Source organism: Serpula lacrymans (genome assembly GCF_000218685.1).
Source record: "Serpula lacrymans var. lacrymans S7.9 unplaced genomic scaffold SERLAscaffold_13, whole genome shotgun sequence".
NCBI lineage: Eukaryota > Fungi > Basidiomycota > Agaricomycetes > Boletales > Serpulaceae > Serpula > Serpula lacrymans.
This window is the reverse complement of record NW_006763302.1, coordinates 17,833-35,839: the sequence shown is the minus strand read 5'-3', so window position 1 is coordinate 35,839 and position 18,007 is coordinate 17,833. Positions and strand designations below refer to the sequence as shown.

At 46.0% G+C, this 18,007-nt stretch overlaps 8 protein-coding genes across 8 annotated transcripts; 3 read left to right on the top strand and 5 right to left on the bottom strand.

Annotated features, from left to right (window-relative positions):
• Nucleotides 1–3,353: 3,353 nt before the first annotated feature.
• On the bottom strand, nucleotides 3,354–4,911 carry SERLADRAFT_476648 (uncharacterized protein; the record flags this gene model as incomplete). Its single annotated transcript, XM_007322347.1, has 4 exons — nucleotides 3,354–4,253; nucleotides 4,307–4,403; nucleotides 4,458–4,785; nucleotides 4,806–4,911. The coding sequence occupies 4 exons, from the start codon at nucleotides 4,886–4,888 to the stop codon at nucleotides 4,051–4,053; spliced, it is 711 nt and encodes a 236-aa protein (XP_007322409.1).
• A 16-nt stretch (nucleotides 4,912–4,927) lies between these two features.
• Nucleotides 4,928–5,419, top strand: SERLADRAFT_399282 (uncharacterized protein; the record flags this gene model as incomplete). The annotated part of the gene is made up of 1 exon (XM_007322346.1): nucleotides 4,928–5,419. A coding segment is annotated over one exon (181 nt), but the record flags the coding sequence as incomplete, so codon positions are not given.
• On the bottom strand, nucleotides 5,420–5,672 carry SERLADRAFT_399281 (uncharacterized protein; the record flags this gene model as incomplete). Its single annotated transcript, XM_007322345.1, has 1 exon — nucleotides 5,420–5,672. A coding segment is annotated over one exon (253 nt), but the record flags the coding sequence as incomplete, so codon positions are not given.
• A 1,654-nt stretch (nucleotides 5,673–7,326) lies between these two features.
• On the top strand, nucleotides 7,327–9,146 carry SERLADRAFT_476642 (uncharacterized protein; the record flags this gene model as incomplete). Its single annotated transcript, XM_007322344.1, has 9 exons — nucleotides 7,327–7,611; nucleotides 7,672–7,710; nucleotides 7,769–7,862; nucleotides 7,925–8,052; nucleotides 8,107–8,196; nucleotides 8,252–8,329; nucleotides 8,382–8,441; nucleotides 8,500–8,637; nucleotides 8,704–9,146. 9 exons carry the CDS (start codon nucleotides 7,393–7,395, stop codon nucleotides 8,893–8,895), a joined length of 1,038 nt encoding a protein of 345 aa, XP_007322406.1.
• Nucleotides 9,147–9,157: 11 nt separating this feature from the next.
• Nucleotides 9,158–9,944, bottom strand: SERLADRAFT_399272 (uncharacterized protein; the record flags this gene model as incomplete). The annotated part of the gene is made up of 4 exons (XM_007322343.1): nucleotides 9,158–9,354; nucleotides 9,426–9,578; nucleotides 9,634–9,662; nucleotides 9,755–9,944. 4 exons carry the CDS (start codon nucleotides 9,880–9,882, stop codon nucleotides 9,215–9,217), a joined length of 450 nt encoding a protein of 149 aa, XP_007322405.1.
• Nucleotides 9,945–9,965: 21 nt separating this feature from the next.
• SERLADRAFT_476636 (uncharacterized protein) lies at nucleotides 9,966–12,397 on the bottom strand (the record flags this gene model as incomplete). The annotated part of the gene is made up of 12 exons (XM_007322342.1): nucleotides 9,966–10,122; nucleotides 10,179–10,190; nucleotides 10,248–10,277; nucleotides 10,331–10,596; nucleotides 10,653–10,971; nucleotides 11,034–11,142; nucleotides 11,195–11,260; nucleotides 11,314–11,397; nucleotides 11,457–11,784; nucleotides 11,870–11,940; nucleotides 11,998–12,076; nucleotides 12,144–12,397. The coding sequence occupies 12 exons, from the start codon at nucleotides 12,370–12,372 to the stop codon at nucleotides 10,057–10,059; spliced, it is 1,659 nt and encodes a 552-aa protein (XP_007322404.1).
• Nucleotides 12,398–12,934: 537 nt separating this feature from the next.
• SERLADRAFT_476631 (uncharacterized protein) lies at nucleotides 12,935–13,719 on the bottom strand (the record flags this gene model as incomplete). The annotated part of the gene is made up of 3 exons (XM_007322341.1): nucleotides 12,935–13,043; nucleotides 13,091–13,429; nucleotides 13,491–13,719. 2 exons carry the CDS (start codon nucleotides 13,587–13,589, stop codon nucleotides 13,091–13,093), a joined length of 438 nt encoding a protein of 145 aa, XP_007322403.1.
• Nucleotides 13,694–16,727, top strand: SERLADRAFT_452555 (uncharacterized protein; the record flags this gene model as incomplete). Its single annotated transcript, XM_007322340.1, has 8 exons — nucleotides 13,694–13,733; nucleotides 14,028–14,312; nucleotides 14,399–14,553; nucleotides 14,679–14,819; nucleotides 14,894–15,054; nucleotides 15,112–16,231; nucleotides 16,293–16,553; nucleotides 16,638–16,727. 6 exons carry the CDS (start codon nucleotides 13,694–13,696, stop codon nucleotides 15,299–15,301), a joined length of 972 nt encoding a protein of 323 aa, XP_007322402.1.
• Between the last annotated feature and the right edge of the window lie 1,280 nt (nucleotides 16,728–18,007).

Sequence of the window (18,007 nt, the reverse complement as noted above, 5' to 3'; positions counted from 1 at the left end):
TAGCACAAACAAGAAATGGTTGGAAAGGAGAAGCTGGATGCCTGATACAAGAGTATGCATGCACACATTGGTGCCCGGCATTTTAGCAACGGGGTCTCCCATGTGAAGCAGATGACGGGTTGAGAGCATCGGGAAATTCAGTATACTATTGTGTCTGCTATAGCGGGGTCCTGTCCTGCACAAAAACAAACTAACACACAATCCTCCCAGATTCCACGGAACTTGTTTATGGGCTTTGCCTCCTAGAACAGTGGGTGCTCTGGTTGTTCGTGGGGTGGTACGTATAAAGATCCTTCAAAGTAAAACCCAGAGGTGTATGAGTGTGGGTTTTGAGGAGGAGGGATAGTTGAATTTATAGAAGATAGGTGCTTAGTGACGAGTATAGATGAGCACTACCTTGCTAATTGTAGCACAAGGTAGGTTTGAGAACAACGAGGATGACAAGGTGACAAGGTTCCCAGTGATAGCAGGCTCCTGACGCACAAACTGTAGTGCTCAGAAGAACTCTAACCGAAAGGGATGACAATGACTTCAAAAATGGGAAGTGACGATGACAGCAGTTGACAGTGGTAGCAGTGGGAAGTGTTGTGACCACACTGGATCACAAGCAGCAGAGTAGTGAACTTGAAATTAGAGAAGAAGTCTGGATTGGAGTTCTTGTTGTTTTACAAGGTAAAATACAGGGGTTTATATAGTAAAAGAAAAGTAGGCTATGCACAATATAGCTGTGCAAAAAGAATGAGAAACCATATGAAGGAAGGAATGTACGCTGACAAATCCTGCATAGGTAGTACAGGATAAGATTGCCAAAAAAAGGAAAAGAAAGGGATAGAACAATGAATGCTGTGAGTAATGTCACAGGTTTGTATAGCCATAAAGTAAAGTCCAATAGCAAAAAGAGAGCAGGAAAATCATGATGTCATGGGAAGATGCAGTAAAAAAAAGGCAAGGCAAAACACTATCAGTATCAACACAGTTCCTTTATTGTCAGTCAGGCATTCTAAAAAATATGTGTCCATAAAAATGATTCAAAAATCAAAAATAATTGCACTGTAAATGAATGTTCTGCTGAAGAAAAAGAAACTGGAGCCACCGGTCCACCACCTAGTCCAAATCCGACAGTTCCATGGCCTTACCAATGGACTGGTTGTGTTGGACCACCTGATCAAACGAGGGAGGGAGAGGAGTAGTTCCAATTTGGAATAAGTGAGTCCCAGGCAGTGTGTGGTAGGTGTAGCTATAGCGAAGATGATGGACAAAAGATAAGTGTACCCAAGTGAATGGGACAGCGATGAACATGGGCGACGCAAGGGGATGAACCTTCTCCAGCTCAAAAACTACCCACCCACGCTCCAACCAGGCAAGACGAGCGACCGATGTTTTGATAGTATATGATGGTAGATCGACGTCATAAAGATGGACCTGTTGCCCTATTTGAACCGGCCGCCGGGGCTTTGCTGATATCAGCAGTAGCACGTGGTAGTCAACGGATTGGCGACGGAAGCGGATAGGAAGTGGTGACATCAGAAATGGTGGGGGTGCAAATAAGATGAGGAGGAGGAGGGTGGAGGTGACGAAAAAGTGGATTAGAATGGAGATCCAGAAACAACTGTCAGGTGAGAATAAAAAGGAGAGGAAGGGGCCCATGGTGGGGCTAGGCAAAGGAAGGGGAGTAAGGGAAACAACAAAAATGAGGGCACAATACAATGTGTAGCCAGTGGCGATGCGAAAATTTGCCGAAATGCTGAAACGCGGAAAGTACCGAATGGAAAAGCAAAGGTGAGCGTGACTGGATTGCCTAATAGAGGTGATGCTGATCAGCCACAAGTTCGAAAAAGGCAATATTAATTACTATTCCACGTGGCACTGTGCCTGTGTGGCGCAAAGGCGAGTCTTTTTGAATATTTGCTTCGTTATTGACACTTGTCCATGCTACCAATCAACTTTGGTGCATGACAACAGGCTCTTCCATTTTAAAGACAAAATCTATGTGCCTGAGTCCGCAAGGATCAAGCCAATAGACAGACATCACAACACCCCAGTTGCTGGGCACCCTGGGTGGCAACAAACAATGGAATTGATCTCCAGAAACTACATGTGGCCTGGCATGGTCAACCTTATTCCAAATCCAATACCAGCTGGCCCCTGGCAGGATATATTGGTTGATTTCACAACAGGTCTACCAGAGTCAAATAGGTATGATTCAGTAATGGTGGTAGTTGATTGCTTCTCCAAGGAAGTGGTATTCATTCCCACAAATAAAACTATTACAGCCGCAGGTATGGCAGACTTATTTAAAGATTTTGTATGGTCTATCCATGGGTTACCAGAAACCATTGTCTCCAATAGGGGGCCCCAATTTGCTAGCAAATTTACAAAAGAACTATGCCGGATGCTGGGCATCAAACCTAAATTATCAATGGTGTTCTATCCGCAGACAGATGGGCAAATGTAACGACCAAGAGTTAGTTACTCTGGCGCACAACTAGAACCAACTATAAAGGTAGTGAAGGGAGTGGTTACACCTAGGATAGGACCAAGTTAGTTGTGGGTAAACAACAGGAGGACTCGCTGAGGAGTCTCCTGGATCTATTGAGGTATATATACTGTTACAGGTTTGTTTGTACGTATGTACTATACAGTTGTTAGAGGCAGTGGCTGATGATGTCATAGGGCCTAGCCCGTGTGACCAGCTCTACTGTGTGAGAGAGTTGTATCTAAAATAAGAAGAAAGGCGGTGTAGTGCGAGAAGGTGGAGTTTGAACAAAGGGAAAGTGCCGCATGGCACGGAGTGTGAAAACTACAGTAAAGGTTAAAGTGGAGAATGAAAATAAAAGGAAAGGTCCAAAAATGTGTTATCGTAGATATGAGGTTGATGGAAGTATGATACCTACCCATTCATAGCTCATGGGATGGATGCCTATCCGTCTCTCCGACAGCATCCCGGCAGATTGTGGCTGAAAAAAAAAATTCAGGAAAAACAGAGTTCCCATACGAGCCCTTACTATCGTTGGACAATAGGTGCAATTGGTCTGGGGAGAAGTTGAATAACTCATCAGTCGTTGAGCTTTAGACTGTCGGAACTTGACCAGTAGATATAATTTTTAGTTTTCTAGCTGCCTATGTAGAAAAATAAGCAATAACTTGAAGCATTGGAGCAGCGGAACAAAACCGAAAAGACGACACATGTTTTGGAATGGTTCTGCAATTTCTGGTCACACTGGGTCACAACGGCACTCACAGACCAAATCAGGCGGAGCTTACAAGTTAAATTCCGCCAGGTCACACCAAGTCCTGACACTGGTGGTATGTGCGGTACGTACCGAAGCGGAGCTAGCGGTCCTTGATTGATTATCTTGGTGTGTGATTGCCTGTTTCGGTCGCCTAGTCACGACTCCATCATTGTTTTCGTTTCTCCAGACGCTTTGAGGCCCCAATCAGCTCAGTAAGTATCTGGCATTGTAGGGGCCTACCTATTGACGTTTTCTAGAAAGATATTGCAATATTCCCAGCACGAGATCTGGTCAAATCTGGCCATCTTTCCCTCAAAATTCACACTTCTGGAGTTCAAGAGCATAGTGTCAGGTCTGTCGTTGTTGCTACAGATAAGCTATTCACTAAATTCTTTCACAATTATATTCTATATACTATATTCTACATCTAACAATTTTCTAGCTACCTGTACAGTGATCGTTGAGCCTCTGGAGGCCCAAGTGCATATCTCTTACCGGTTGCATCCGGTGTCCAACGATAGTACTCCCTTCAAAGAAACCCATCTGACGATGCGTGGGAACCTCCCCAAAGTGCTGCGTAAGGGTGGTCGACTCGGTACAGAGGTGCCAAACCTCATACTGAACAAGTACATGTGTCGGGAGAACACTTCTACAATCACAGCTAAAATACATACACACATGCCTACAACAAAAGATAGATTGAATATCAGATATATATAGATTGAATCCAATGCAACCAAAAAAAATGGAATAAGCGGAAGAGAGAAAAAAATATCATCCTGTAAATACTGCACTAAATCTCTTACGATACACTTGGCTAACTGGCCTCCCGGATTGAAGGACCTCTGGAGTTGAACGTCACAAATGCCAACTCGCTGCTTAGAGGTGCAAGTCCTAATTTCGGATTGGGAGGTGGCTCGCTAGGAGTAGGGGATCCCAATTCCCCATTCGGTGGTCTCGTCCCTGATGAAAAGCTACTGGTCTGGAATGACGACAAATCTGGTTTGCTGTCAAAAACACCTAAATAAACCAGCGTGAAATGGCAATCAGCGAGCAAATATATATATACGTACCGAGTTTGCGCAGCCATCGTTGACGAACTTGATGATACCCTCTCGAAGGTAGAGCTTTTTGAACCAGGTCCCACTTTTGCCCATATTTTGCAACAGCCTATGGCAAACGAAGTAATCAGACCGTTCCCTTCCGAACGACAGAGATGCTCACCTGTGCGAGCATTTCGTCTTCCTCCTTACTCCACTTCACATATGGACTACGCTGTCGCTTTGTAGGAACACTTTGACCTGCAACTCTTGCAAGTTCCTTGTTTTTCGCACCCGCAGCAAGGACGGGTTTACTATTGGAACTATGTTCATGTCCACTGACATTAATCGATTCAGGCGCAGTGTCGCGCCGGACATGCGTACTCAGCTGTGTATTGAGTGGAGGTTGTTCGCGACCTGATGAGGCAGGTATCGACGTAGCCCGTCGATGTATAACAGAGGGGGAGGCTACCCATTCGACGGGAGATCGGCGTGCGTTTGTTCTATCTTCGCTATGTGCTCGTGACGCTACGAGAGGAGGTGAAAATGCATCGACAGGAAAACGTAAAGGAGGTATTTGGGTCTCTTGAAGAAATTCGGAAGGAGGCAGATCATCACTCTGTGTATCTCTTATATCCGAGTCTTTCCGGGAGTCTGTGTGATCAATTTCTGTACTTGATAGAGTCTCCCCAGTTAACTGAGATCGAGTTACAATAATTGGTGTATTTGCATCACCAGGATCTATTAATGAAGATGATTTGGAACTCTCGTCCCATCGCAAGACTGGACGGAGATTGGGCGGAGCGCTAGCCCAGTTATCTGTAAGAGTAAGCTCATTCTCAAGAGTACGAGGTGGCGACGATGGGCCTGTGGGTATGGGTGTTACTGCTGGTGGTGTATCATCTCTTCGCGCTTGCCGCTCCTTATGCGGGAGTCTCGCAGGCGCTATCGAGTCAGCCAGCAATCCAGGAATACCCTGGGTATCGGGGGGTAGCACTCCCTTCTCCTTGCCTTTCTCCTTGGCAGGTTGTGGTTCATTTGAACTGAAGGCTGCCGCTTGATCTGCTAAAACATCCAAAGCAGATCGCACGCGCGCTGCTCCCCCCGAACTCGCTACTTGTTCACCAGATGGATTATCTTTCTCACGTTGTATTAGAGCTGGAGCGATCTTCCTTCGCTTTGGCAGGGGGCTTTCAGGTATATCGTGAGATGAAAATTCTCGCAAGCGCCTCACCGAGCCATTCGTGGCGGTTGATCCAATACTTTCTTCTTCCTCGTCATCCATCATCGAGCGAGCAGCACTCAATAAGGAATCTAGTGGAGTCTGGGGAACCTTTCTCTGGCTCAGTGGCTCGGAAAATAACTTATGACGTGACGAAGAAGCGGTGGTTGTGGACGAGCTTGGAGTTTGTAGAAGGTGGAAAGAACCATGAGGAACAGGTACGAGAACCGGTATAGGAGTTGCAGTGTTGCCTTGATGATGCAAGGGACTATTCATATAGACGTAGCCACCAGGTTGTATATGACCGCCAACAGGGTGAGTGACTGGTGCTGTCGCCCGTCTTGGCGTCCTTGGCGAAGTGGTAGCTGTAGATGTGTCCTCGCGTCTTCCGTCTCTGCCCCTATCTTTCTCCCGGTCTTTGGTATCGACATGGTGGACGATACCTGACATTATGCCAGCTCTTTGCTTTCCTATTTTTCTTGCAGCTAGTAGGAGATGTTCTGCGCGTGCATCAGAATAGATCGGGCGTGATGAATTTTTCAGGTTAGTTCTTTTCTTTGACGACGTAGCAATTGACTGTGGCTCTTGCTTTCGAGGTCTGCGCTTTGGGGTATTTTGTGTCGAAGCATCGTTATCTTCAACCAATTCATCGACTTCGTCGTCACTCATGTGCTGATCTTCATCCTCGGCGATAAGAGAGATGAAATCTTTCCTGCGTCGTCGAGATGGCCTTGGCCTATCTTGGCCCACCTGAGATGATGGCTGATCCACGGCCGTAGGCTGCATCAGCAGCAATGGACGGAGACGGCCAAGTTCAGCCTCCAGAGAAGCAAGCCGTGATTGTGCTTCATTAAGCTGAATATTTGCATTATAGTAAGTACGTCGTAACATCTCTGTTCAACATTTGATTTGCGACATGCCTTTTGGCGAAGTGCCTTATTGTCAGCTTCAAAGCCAGCTTTCTGCCGCTCGGTATCCTACAGAGTAAAATCAGGTGTATGTTAGCAAGAAAATTTGACGGCCTGAGAAGTTAGAAATGTGCCAGCATCTTCCCCGATATGGCGCCATCCAAAACCTAGCTCTCCTGGATGTGGTGAGGAATTGCTTGCTTACCTCTTCTCTATATATTGAACCAGCATTCTTATTCTGTTGGCCGATAAGGGCTTCGGCCATTCGTGTCCAACCATCCCTCTCGGATTCCCATCTTAGCCGTTGCTCTTCGGCCTGATATACAAGATAGCTCCTTTGCTCCGTGAGCCTAGATATGGTGCTGGCTTGTCTCATAAGCTGCTCTGGGTCAAGGCGCACGGCATTTGTTAAGCGCGTGATCTGGATAGTTCATGACAGCGTTAAACCTGCGCATAAGTGTGTAGTCAATTAAAACGCACCATGTCCAATAATTCCTTTTCACGAGAACTTGCATTTACCTGGTCGATACCAGAGAAACCCATGTCCACAATTCTCGTTCTCATTTTTTGGACTTCGGACTCCTGAAGTGGTTCCGGGGTAGAGCTCTTCTGACGGAGTAAGTGGGAGTCATCTAAGGAAGCCTGTGGTACTGGAGATGGTGACATGATGTGCACGATATCTGACAGCGCCAGCGAGGGATAAACTTGAGCCATTGGTGTACTCTAGGGCATTCAGTGGTGGCCCTGCCAGTAGACTGGTGAGCTTGTCGTCGATTTCAGAATCCTTGGGTTGTTTTACAGAAATCAAAAGACGCCAAACAACGCCAACCACAGAAACGCGCGGTTCGCATCACGTGACGGGTCGGAGTTGGGTTTTCACGTGACATGGTATGATTTTTGGGCGTGGCGTGTTTTTACGAAACGTACTCGTCTGGCTTTCATGTTCAGCGTTTTCATTATTACTTGTAATCTACGGTACATATCCTGTCATGGTTATCTCGAATCCCTTCCAATGCCTCACCTTCTCCCTTCTGATCCTTCCGCCTCTTTTTCTCACCGCTTATTTCTTTGCTGGCTTCCCATATCCTCCAGACGCGCCACCCATTCACCCCTCGTTATCTAGTTTGCCGCCCTCAGCTCGTTCTTGGAGTTTGTATCCTGAGGATTTCTATGAAGGGGGAGCCTATGCCACATTTCCTTACGGCAGAGTACATGTCTTGTTCTTCGCATATGTGATTATGCTCTGATGTGCGCCGTTCAATCATCAGGTTCGATATTGGCTGATAGGACCAGAAAATGGCCGAAAGGTGTGTAATACGCAATCTAACAAGTATATTGAAACATCGAGACATATTAATCCTATAGGTTGTGTTAATACATGGTTTATCAATACCTTCCATCGTTTGGAAGGATGTAGCCCCTGTTCTCGCTACACATGGTTATCGTGTACTTTTATACGGTCCGTACAATGGCTTCTTCGGCATTGTGGTGGAGTTTCTCATGTCTGATACTGATCTGCAGACCTATACGGAAGAGGCTATTCAGACGCACCGCAGACGACATATGATGTCTCACTTCATACCACACAGCTTGCATTACTAATGCAACACATTCAATGGGAAAATGCACATGTCGTTGGCTTATCCATGGTACAATCATCTTGTTTCAAAGACACAGGAGCGTACTCATATTATCTTAATTAGGGTGGTGCAGTTGCGGCCGCCTTCTCAGTTCAGTTCCCCCAGCTTGTCAATGGGAAAGTAGCCCTTATTGCGTCTGCTGGTTTGGTAGAGGTATGACCCTTCTCTGTATCTCCTTATAAATCTCGTGATACTTAGGTATAACCAGTCCGACGATATTTCTCGCACTGTAAAATTCATGTCTTCTCCTTTAATTCAAACTGTCACATCTCTCAAACCCTTCCAGGTAAGACTTCTCCCCGCATGTGGGTTATCTCTTGTCCACACGGCTTTCACAGCACTACATGCGTCGTCTAGCAAATTCCACCGAGACGACTGCGTCTGATCCTATAGCAGAGGTAATTCCATACCAGTTCATGTATCCGGAGTACTAATTGTTAATTACATTTTCCTTAGATCGTGCGGTTCCAATCCGCTCATCTACCTGGATACAACGCTGCGGTCGCTTCTTGTCTACGAGACGGGCCCATTCGTGGTCTTACTACTGTATTTTCGAATCTCTCTCGTTCACAGAACAGTGTCCTGATTATCCATGTAAGCTCAAACTGTTCTTACATTATGGGATTCTCATTGAATCGTCTGTTCCTCTTTCTTTCCCAGGGCACTACTGATATAACCGTCCCATACAAATATACTTCACGGATACAGTCCCTCGTGCCAGACTCTGAGTTGGTGACTATTGAAGGAGGTGGACATGAAATAACCATCACACATCCTAGCCAAGTCAACGCTGCCTTACTCCGATTCTTGTCGGATGATTACTCTTATCAAAAACCCTCATATCCTAGTTGAGCTAAGATCTCGCTGTCCTAATGTAGTACACATGTTTTCCAACTTTTTCGAAGAACACAGGCTCCCTTATTTTGTCTAGGTCTTTCGACTCCACACAGCTATCACTTCCTATCATAGATCTCGCTATTGCTCTGGATGATTTTCCAGTTGTATACTCTCGTCGTTATGGGCATACTATTTTTTATTTGGGCGTTCGCATATATCATTTTCTTTTAATGGCACATCTCGTCAATAGACACGAAAGTTTAAACCTATCAACGTCAATTAAGACTTGTCATAACACAATGTGATAACACTAGTAGATCGTATGACAGGTTGGTCATGTCTGATACATAAAGTATTCTGTCCCGTAAAGTCCAGCGCACACCGTGGCACCTCCAGTCATGGCAAGTGTCAGAGGGTGGTGAGGAGGCTTTATTGATCTCCGAAGATGGAGAAATAGATAGGTCAAAGACCAAGCTAAATAACAGCCGTGTAATACATCAATTGAAGCGCAAAAAGAAAAGACGAAGGCTGACAGAAAAACGCACCCGTAACAATCCCACTCCCATTGCGTGAGTCTCCAGTAGCCAGTACATATGCTGCTCCTCCAAAAACTAGCGAGAACCCTACGCGTTGCACATACTGGGGAAAGTAGACGCTCGGCCGAAGTACCGTGTGTGGAACAGCAGCGGATAATGCAACTGCACTAAATGAGCCCATCCGATAGTCAAAGCACGACGCCTAAACTTCACGCACATAGTGTACTTAGAGTTAAGGCAGGTCCTCTTTAGGATATAAGAGAATAGGATGAAACATTTACAACAGCAATGAGGTCAATATATATTGAAGAGGTCTGCGGGAATGAAGGCCACTGAACTTGGACCGCGCATAGGGTTGCAAGTGAGCGAACACGCCTTTTGCTGTCGAGTTATTGAGTGGATCTTCCGTGGACGTTAGTGGTTTTGGCCCAGAACCTGTGGATTTGGAAGAGGAACGATCAGACATGGTAGGTTTTTACGAGTCAGATACAAATCCAAGTCCAACTAGTACGGAAAATTCCGCATCAGCCGTAATTCGGTGATCATGATACACAAGTAATGAGGACTAGCATTTGATAGTAGCCCGACGAAACAACAGTAGCAAATACAACATTTGGTATGGTATAGGGGAATAAAAGCATCAATTCGCCCCAATGAACTGGTATAATATCCGGCGAACTAGCCCTGAGAGATGATGAGGGTCGTGCTGAAGTCATCTCGTCAGCCCGGACGTTATCATTCGCATGCAACATGAAATCACACCTGGTATATACTCTGATACAGTTATACGCACATCAATTCAGGTCGAATAGTCTTAGCAACATGACTCACCATAACCATCCCCATCCCCATTGCAGTAAGCTGAATGCAAGAGTCAATGACAGGATATCATCGCATTCACAAGCACTACTCACAAGCACTACACCAGACTCTCCAGTTTTGAATACCCAACCCTTCCCTCGGGCTGTCAACCACGCACTCTCCAAGCCTTTTGGCAGCACATACATTGCGAGCTCCCCACGGCGCCGCTTCTCTTCTACAAACAAAGATAGTGCTCCGAGGAAACCCCCTAGACCGAAGGAGTATCTTGAAACTAGAAAATCGATCACCCCCTGTGGTATTTTGACTATGGTTTGAGTGGAAAGCACAGCATGTAACCAATGTTTGAAGCAGAACCAAACTACAGTACACAGATGTATCAAGCTTAAAACACGACCAATGAGCTGAGAAACCCACATTGGAAGAACGCGACAAAGGTGGACAGAAATGCGGAACTTCTCATTGTCCCCCACCCTGCCCTTGTCAGCATATGCAGGGGATTTTTGAGGAATTGGTGCCTCTTGAACAGGATCATAGGCACGAAATGTAAGGCGCCGTATATAGGGAATGCCCATTTGAACACGGCCAGAAATCTGGGCAGTGGTACACGAGTGCATGATGCTACCCAAGGATGCACTGCTGCGCATGGCGGGTAAGGAGTACCATAATTTGGCACTGGCGCACTGGCAAGCTGCATCGAATCTAGGACCACGGATCTATTGGCTGGAATTAAATCCTAAGGCAAAAATGGATATGAGAGATGAAGGGGAATCGGAGTGCTTCAAAAAGAAGGCATACTTCTCTTTGCAGTATATTTTTTAGATCTCCCACGTCGAACTTGCTGGTGCGATTGATATCTCTTACCATACGGATAGCTTCTGCGGGGGCCCCAGAGGCAGTAGTCAACCTAATACAAAAGTCTTTACATCCCTGTCAAGAAGGGAAAAAATAGAGCATACCATGCTATATAAGACCGGGGAAGTGTATCAGGACGGGAAAAGAAAGCATAAACTATTTGAGCAGAGCTATATTTATTGATGAGATGTCTATGACCAGAGGAGGGAGTCGCAAAATATACCAAAGGCTGAAGACAATCACATCTCCATGAGGAAGGTTTATACCTCGTTTAGAGGAAAAGGCATTATATGAGCCCTGCAGTCCACTGAAATATACGCGCGTTACTTCCCTGATCCTAAGTGAAGTGAAGTTAATTTTGCTCACCGAACAAAGAGCTGCTGGGCGATCACGATTCTACGGGATCTCTTCTCAAACATGACTGCTAAACCACCGGCGACTGCACCGGCCAGTAAGGAGTGCCATCTTCTCGTTTTCTTGTGCACCCAAATTTGATGAACTTGAGCGGTCAAAGACAAACGTGCCTGGCGTTGGGCGAGGGGAACCTTCAATGTATGCTCCATGGCGTCGTCATCTTCGAGCATATCACCTTCGTCGTCGAACGGAGAGGGGCGTAACGTGGATTGCATTTTTGAAACAGGGAATATAATTGGAAATGCGTTCAAGAGGGCTTTGTACAAAGAAACAAAAGACCCTGTCGAAATAACACGTCAAGCTTAATCTTTTCTCGCACAAGGAACCCGCAGTTATGTCAATGCAAGGAAAAGGCAGGATATTACCTAGCATTGCTGCAAACCTAAAAGAGTCCTGTCCAAAAATTGCATGTCGAATAAGAGCGATACGCATATGCCTGGAATTCAAAAGTTAGAGTCCTGTTGAATGGTGGTGATTTATATACAAAACATACTTAGGCACTCTACCCATCCGTATCGTTGCGAGAACTAGGTTAACGCTTGCTCTGATCGCAAAAGCAATAGCTCCAGCCCCTGCGCCATGTCGGAAACCAGATGGGTGATTCCTTGTGATAAGCGGATATAAGGAGGATGAACGCACTCATGCCCCCTCGTCCGGCGTGTTCAATGCACTCCCATAGATCCTCAAGCTCCACTGCGGGCTCACCCCGGTCTCTCCACACCATTTTCCGTGCCTCTCGTAGACGCTCTTGATGGTTTGCAAGAGCAACCAAGTTCTCGAACGACGCCATTGCATGCCTAGGTGTAAATTGTATGTAGGACGGTGTCCTCTGGAGAGGGGGATCGGGGGAGGATTCAGTGGAAGACATGGTTACTGTCTAACAACAATCCTTGCAGAGATATCCACTGTTTAGAATTTCACAGAACCAGAACGTGGTAGCCATAGCGGATGCAGACTTACATTGCGCGCCGGGCCCGGATAGAAATCACATGACTAAAGCTTAATCGATTGTGCAGAAACAAAAACGACGATACGATAAAGAGAATGAGGCGAAGGTGAACAATAGACAATTGCATTTCGTGTACTGCTTTACGTGCCTATGCATTGATACCCTACTATGCACCTTCATCCCTAGTTGTCAATTTGTGATTTAAAAAACAAACTATTTCGATCTTCGTCATATCAAACGTGTGATGGTCTGTTCGCCGCACACCAGTACCTAAAATGTGGATAAATTGGACGTACTATACAGCGCGTCGAAAATTCAGGACACAGGAAATACCGGAAGACTATGGATTGAGAATTTCACGCATGGTATCACACCAGGATATCAAAGTCGGGCAATATGATCATCAGAAGAGCGCGGGTGAACAACAGGACACATGAATGATCGACTACTGCTAACTACAGATATCTGAAATATGACAAAGGATCAGCAAAAGGTTAAGATAGATTGAAGAACCATTGAAAATCAGACAAAAATATAATGATTCCGGATAGACATTTTTCCTCATCGAACGAATTCTCCGTCGAGGGAGTCTGTCTTGTCATCCAGTGGGAAAAAAAGCTCGAAATAGTCCACTCACTTAGCGGGTCTTGAAATAGTCAAGGAGGACATGGAGCCCCTCGCTCTCAACACCATAATCCTTGACGACAACGCAAGAGCAGCCGACGACTTTGCGTGGGTTGCCCTCTTTATCGATCTTGCACAATCCTGCCCAGGTTCCGAGCACCTTCCCATCTCCGACCTTGATGAGGTTAATTTTATGCTCGGCACAGAGAGCCTCGATGAGCTTGATGTATTCGGCCTCTGTGCAAGTTTCGACAAGGACACACAAGTGAGCCTGGCGCTTGTCCAGGGCCTTGGCGCATTCACGGAGACCGCGAGCCAATCCATCGTGAACGAGGGCGTTCTTCAAGACTTGCTAAAATGATGACAAGATGTTTAGCTCAATTATCGCAACCCATTGATGGAACAAAACTTGCTTGGAGAGCCTCCTCAACCGATAATTTACCTTTCGGAGCCTCAGCAGCAACCTCGACTTCTGGGACATCGACTTTTATTTCATCTCCAGCGTCAGACATCCTGAATTCATCGGATTAAGCCAAATATTCGAGTAGTTGGTTTCAGAGTATAGTGCCATACTTTTGTTGGTTATGGATTTAAAAAAATGTAGAAAATTTGAGTGATGTCTTCGTCCGCTCTCGTTGATGTGAGGAAAAATCAAGGTTCTAATCCCTACAAGGTTAAAAGGCCATGTTTAGAGTCCGCTCGGTTAGGACCGACGGCAGCCAGCTTTCGACAAGGCTTTCGAGATAAGTTACTGTTCTCCGCTAGTTCTCATTTTTGAACTCAAAAAGATCAAGTGATTATGGTATGTTGCTGCTTATATGCAAACTAACCACTCACCAGTCCATAGTAGAGTCTTGCATTCCTAAATGCGCTGGAGTGCAAAGAACGTATGAAGTGATTTTAGCTTCGAGTTGCAGCGCGATGTATAACCCCCCGGTAATCCTTAACAGCCCATAGCGATGCGATCTGGGATATTGCCTGGACAGCTAATGACACCGCAATTTCCGCCTCTGCTGACGGAACTGTAAAGCAGTGGGACTCTACCTCTGGACAAGTTTCGCTATGCCGCCCGGCTCACACTCTTGCTATTGTTTCTTTGTCAGTCTCTCCTGATGGTCGATCTGTTTTATATAACGGCCTTGATGGAATGACGTGTCTCTGGGACCTGGAACACGACAAGATACTAGGTCGGCACGACAGCTACGACCGTACTGCCTCTGATGGAGCAGAACCGTGTAAGTACTTACTCACTAGGTGTTTGGACTGCTTGTAAATTATATTTGCTAACCTCACTTTCCTCTTACTGTTTTATGCGGTTCAGCATGGTCTGTGTCTCTCAACCCTAAAGGTGGGACATTCGCTGGGACGGGCAGTTCAGGAAATGTCCACATCTACTCCGCTGATCCAGATTCCTTTGGGACGCGCCAAAGGTCTCTCGCAAGCGGTCGCCACAAACATGGAATGGATTGCAAGCATGTAAGTCCTTCTTATCTCATTTTATTTCGTAACGAGAGATGTAGATACTTTTTTTCTTACGCTCTCAGAATTATCTCGATTAGATATATAATCTCCATCTGATAGTTTTCGTTTTTTCTTGGCAGAGCCCAGATGGCAAACGTCTAGCACTTTCATCGGAGACAGGACAAGTATTTCTATTTGACATAGAGTCTGGTGCTCTAATGTCTACCTATTCATCGCATGCCATGGCCGTACGATCATTAGCTTGGTCTGCTGACGGACAGGTGAGTACTCATTTGTTTAGTACTTCTCCTCCCCTACATTATACTTTACTGAATTGATTCTTTGTGACCATTAGCTACTATTAACTGCATCGGAGGATAAGCGTCTCATTCTTCACGATGTCCGCATATCAGCTTCCGGCAAACCTGGTTCAGGTGCCGTTGCAACCCTTACAGGGCATTCTTCCTGGGTGCTTAGCACCGATATATCGCCTGATGGCCGCTTGGCTCTCTCTGGGTAATCTGTTTTAGACATTTTCATGATATCACTTCACTCGCTGACATTCTAATGAAGCTCTGCCGACAAAACCGTGAAAGTTTGGGATATAGCCGCCCGTATGGCTGTATCTACCATACAAGACACGGGCGAGGTATGGAGCGTGTGCTGGCGTTTGAAGCCATCTACGAATGGTAGTGCAGGTGCATTTGTTAGTGGCGGGGAAGACGGTCATGTTAGATGGTGGAGGTCTGCTGGGACAGGTTGAGAACCTATTGAATCAGGCAGCTGGCTTTGTAAAATATTTCTGCATCAATGATCTGAGCACCAGCGACAAGCCGTTTCTTCTTTCCCAGCAGTCCATGTACTTCTCTTGTTGAATTCAGTATGAGGTGACACAGTGTACTCATTACAACCATTACTCGAAGAAGAATATACATGTGTACAAGCTTATTTCAGAATATCACTACATCTGGATTGAATAATACAATACCATTAATAAAGATATTTATACAAAGCAGATACGACTCGTTGATTCTAGTGGCAGAGAGAGCAGAAGATGGAAGCAAAAGCTGGAGAAACGGATACATTGATACAGAAAGCTGCCTGAAAGCCAGACCAGGAATGGAACAGTGAGCAAGATAAAGATAAACGTATATGACAGACCAAACACCACTGTCGAAATGGAAAGGCACTACTAGAGAATGCCAAAGACAGCATCTGCGGGTTTTTGAAAAAATCACATACATCGTCCCATTTATACCTTAACATCAAAGAATGGCGATATATCCTCGTGCCCGGATATATGCGCGGATCCAGTTGAGATATGTGCCTCGAGCTGGTTCTGCGCATCAACATGTGAGCGAACGTAGAGCGAGCGTGTGCGTGACTCGAGGGAGACCCATGCCTCAGACGCATTAGCACGCAGCTCTTGTGCCTCTTGCTGCGATATGACGCTGAGAGGGACGGGCGCGTAGATTGGGGTTAGCTCGTCTTCGTATTCATCGCAGTCTTCGTCATGGTAGAGTCTGGATGAGGTAGTGGTAGGGAGGAGGTAGATCTTAGAAAGGGGTTTGGGTTCTGATGCCATTTGACCGAGATGTGTGTTGAAGAGGGTGGTTTTGGGGGGAAACGATTGGTGCAGATAGTATCGCTGAAGGTGGGTGTAGTAATTCGAAAGTGAGACAAGGAAGTGGAACTATTACATTTCAAGATATATGCGTAAGTGTGTATAATATATTAGTGAAAATATGACTTACACGAATGACAGTGAACACTGCACCAGCTCCTACGAACGCCCATGCTGCGCTTTCAAACCACTCCTCGCAATTTTCGAGGTTGAGACCCAGGCCAATGACGTCACGAAAGAGATCTGGCTGGCGAGAGAGGTGCTCGCACGTATTGACGCGGACAGATGGGCGGAGAGCTGCTGTGGAACATGAAAAGGCTAGAATCATGCTAAGGGAAAAGTTACAGATCGAAAAATCGCGGTATACGCGCACGAAAGAAGGGTTACTCTTGTTTTATTTGACGGATTGAGAGTAAAGGAGGTTGATATTAGCACACCACGATTGTGATGTGATGGGAGTAGATTGAGCGTACCTTTAGGATCCCTACAAGTCCAAAGAAACATATCGATGATGCGGATGCGAAATAAGTGGCGAAAAGAGCACAGATGAGACGTATCCCGTCTCTGCTTATCGAGTACCCGGACCCTTCCCACTCACTCTCGACCTCCCAGCTGAGCGTGTGCCACGCGCCTATGAGCTGCACTGCGAGTGCAAAATTGACAGCGGCGCCAAAGAGGGCTGTTATGAGTGACGTCTTCCTGCAGGATATGTGGAACATGGCGGTGAAGCACAAATTTGAAGTGAGACGTCAGCGCTGAGAATTAATAGGAATGGGCAGGCGGAGGAAAGGGGGAACACAAAGTCGATGACAGAGAACTGACCTTGCAATATAAAAGTAAGGCATGACACTTTTTGAAATGAGACAGGACTCAGATGTGTCAGACTTTGGTGGGCGAAATCGAAAGTCTGCCAGTGGGATGACAGCATAAAAACGGTCTGAGTATAGGGGCCCCGAGCGAACATGTCGGACTCATCGGAAACATGTCGATACTCGCTTACGAGGGCGATCGACGTGACCGTGACGTTATGGTAGGACTACTCTTATATTTCTCGCCTCTCGTCAGTACCCATCTCTTCCTACTACCACTATGTCTCCCTGTTCAATGCCCGACGACAATCCCAGCCATAGGTTATCGCTTGAATGATTGCATAAACCTATCGTGTTATCAAAATATCAGTCACAGTCAGCGGGCATTACAGGGCAACGGGTTTCGGGCTTGCAGGTCGTGTACATCATTCGATGGCTATTTCTAGCCATGAATCCATCACTGGCACATTGCAAATACGCCCCAATGGGTGACGCCGTATTTTCATTTGCAAGAGATAAAGTGAATTCTTCTTGCGCAGCGTCCCTCTAACCGCCACTCACCGTCATCTTATCAGAGTAGGGTCGGTTTCGTTCGAATCGTATGTTGATGCATATCACTTTTATGCTCAAGCCAACATATCGGTTTTCAGTGTCCATTTCTCCATCTCGATGAGTGACGAATAATCCATTCATACCTATGGATATACTGCCGTGCAACTTCAAGCACTGTACAACGCGCGGTCATCAATAGCCTGCATATCCTTCTATGAACTAGTCTCGAACCTTTGGCTGATTGTGTATCTAACTAGGTCCATGTTCATCTGCGGTTAACAGGGGCTTTGTGGTCGAGCTTTGCCAACAGCGAAATAATGCGGTGTGTATATCATACGACGAGGCATATCTGGGTGTGCCTCGTTATGTGATGTTTATGCTGCATTGTTGAGCGCACTACGCTGGCATCTATCTTAACAAGTTCATAGCTCAAGTGAATGATAACGATTGATCAAGTTTCACACTGCTGTCTTATTGCCTGTAC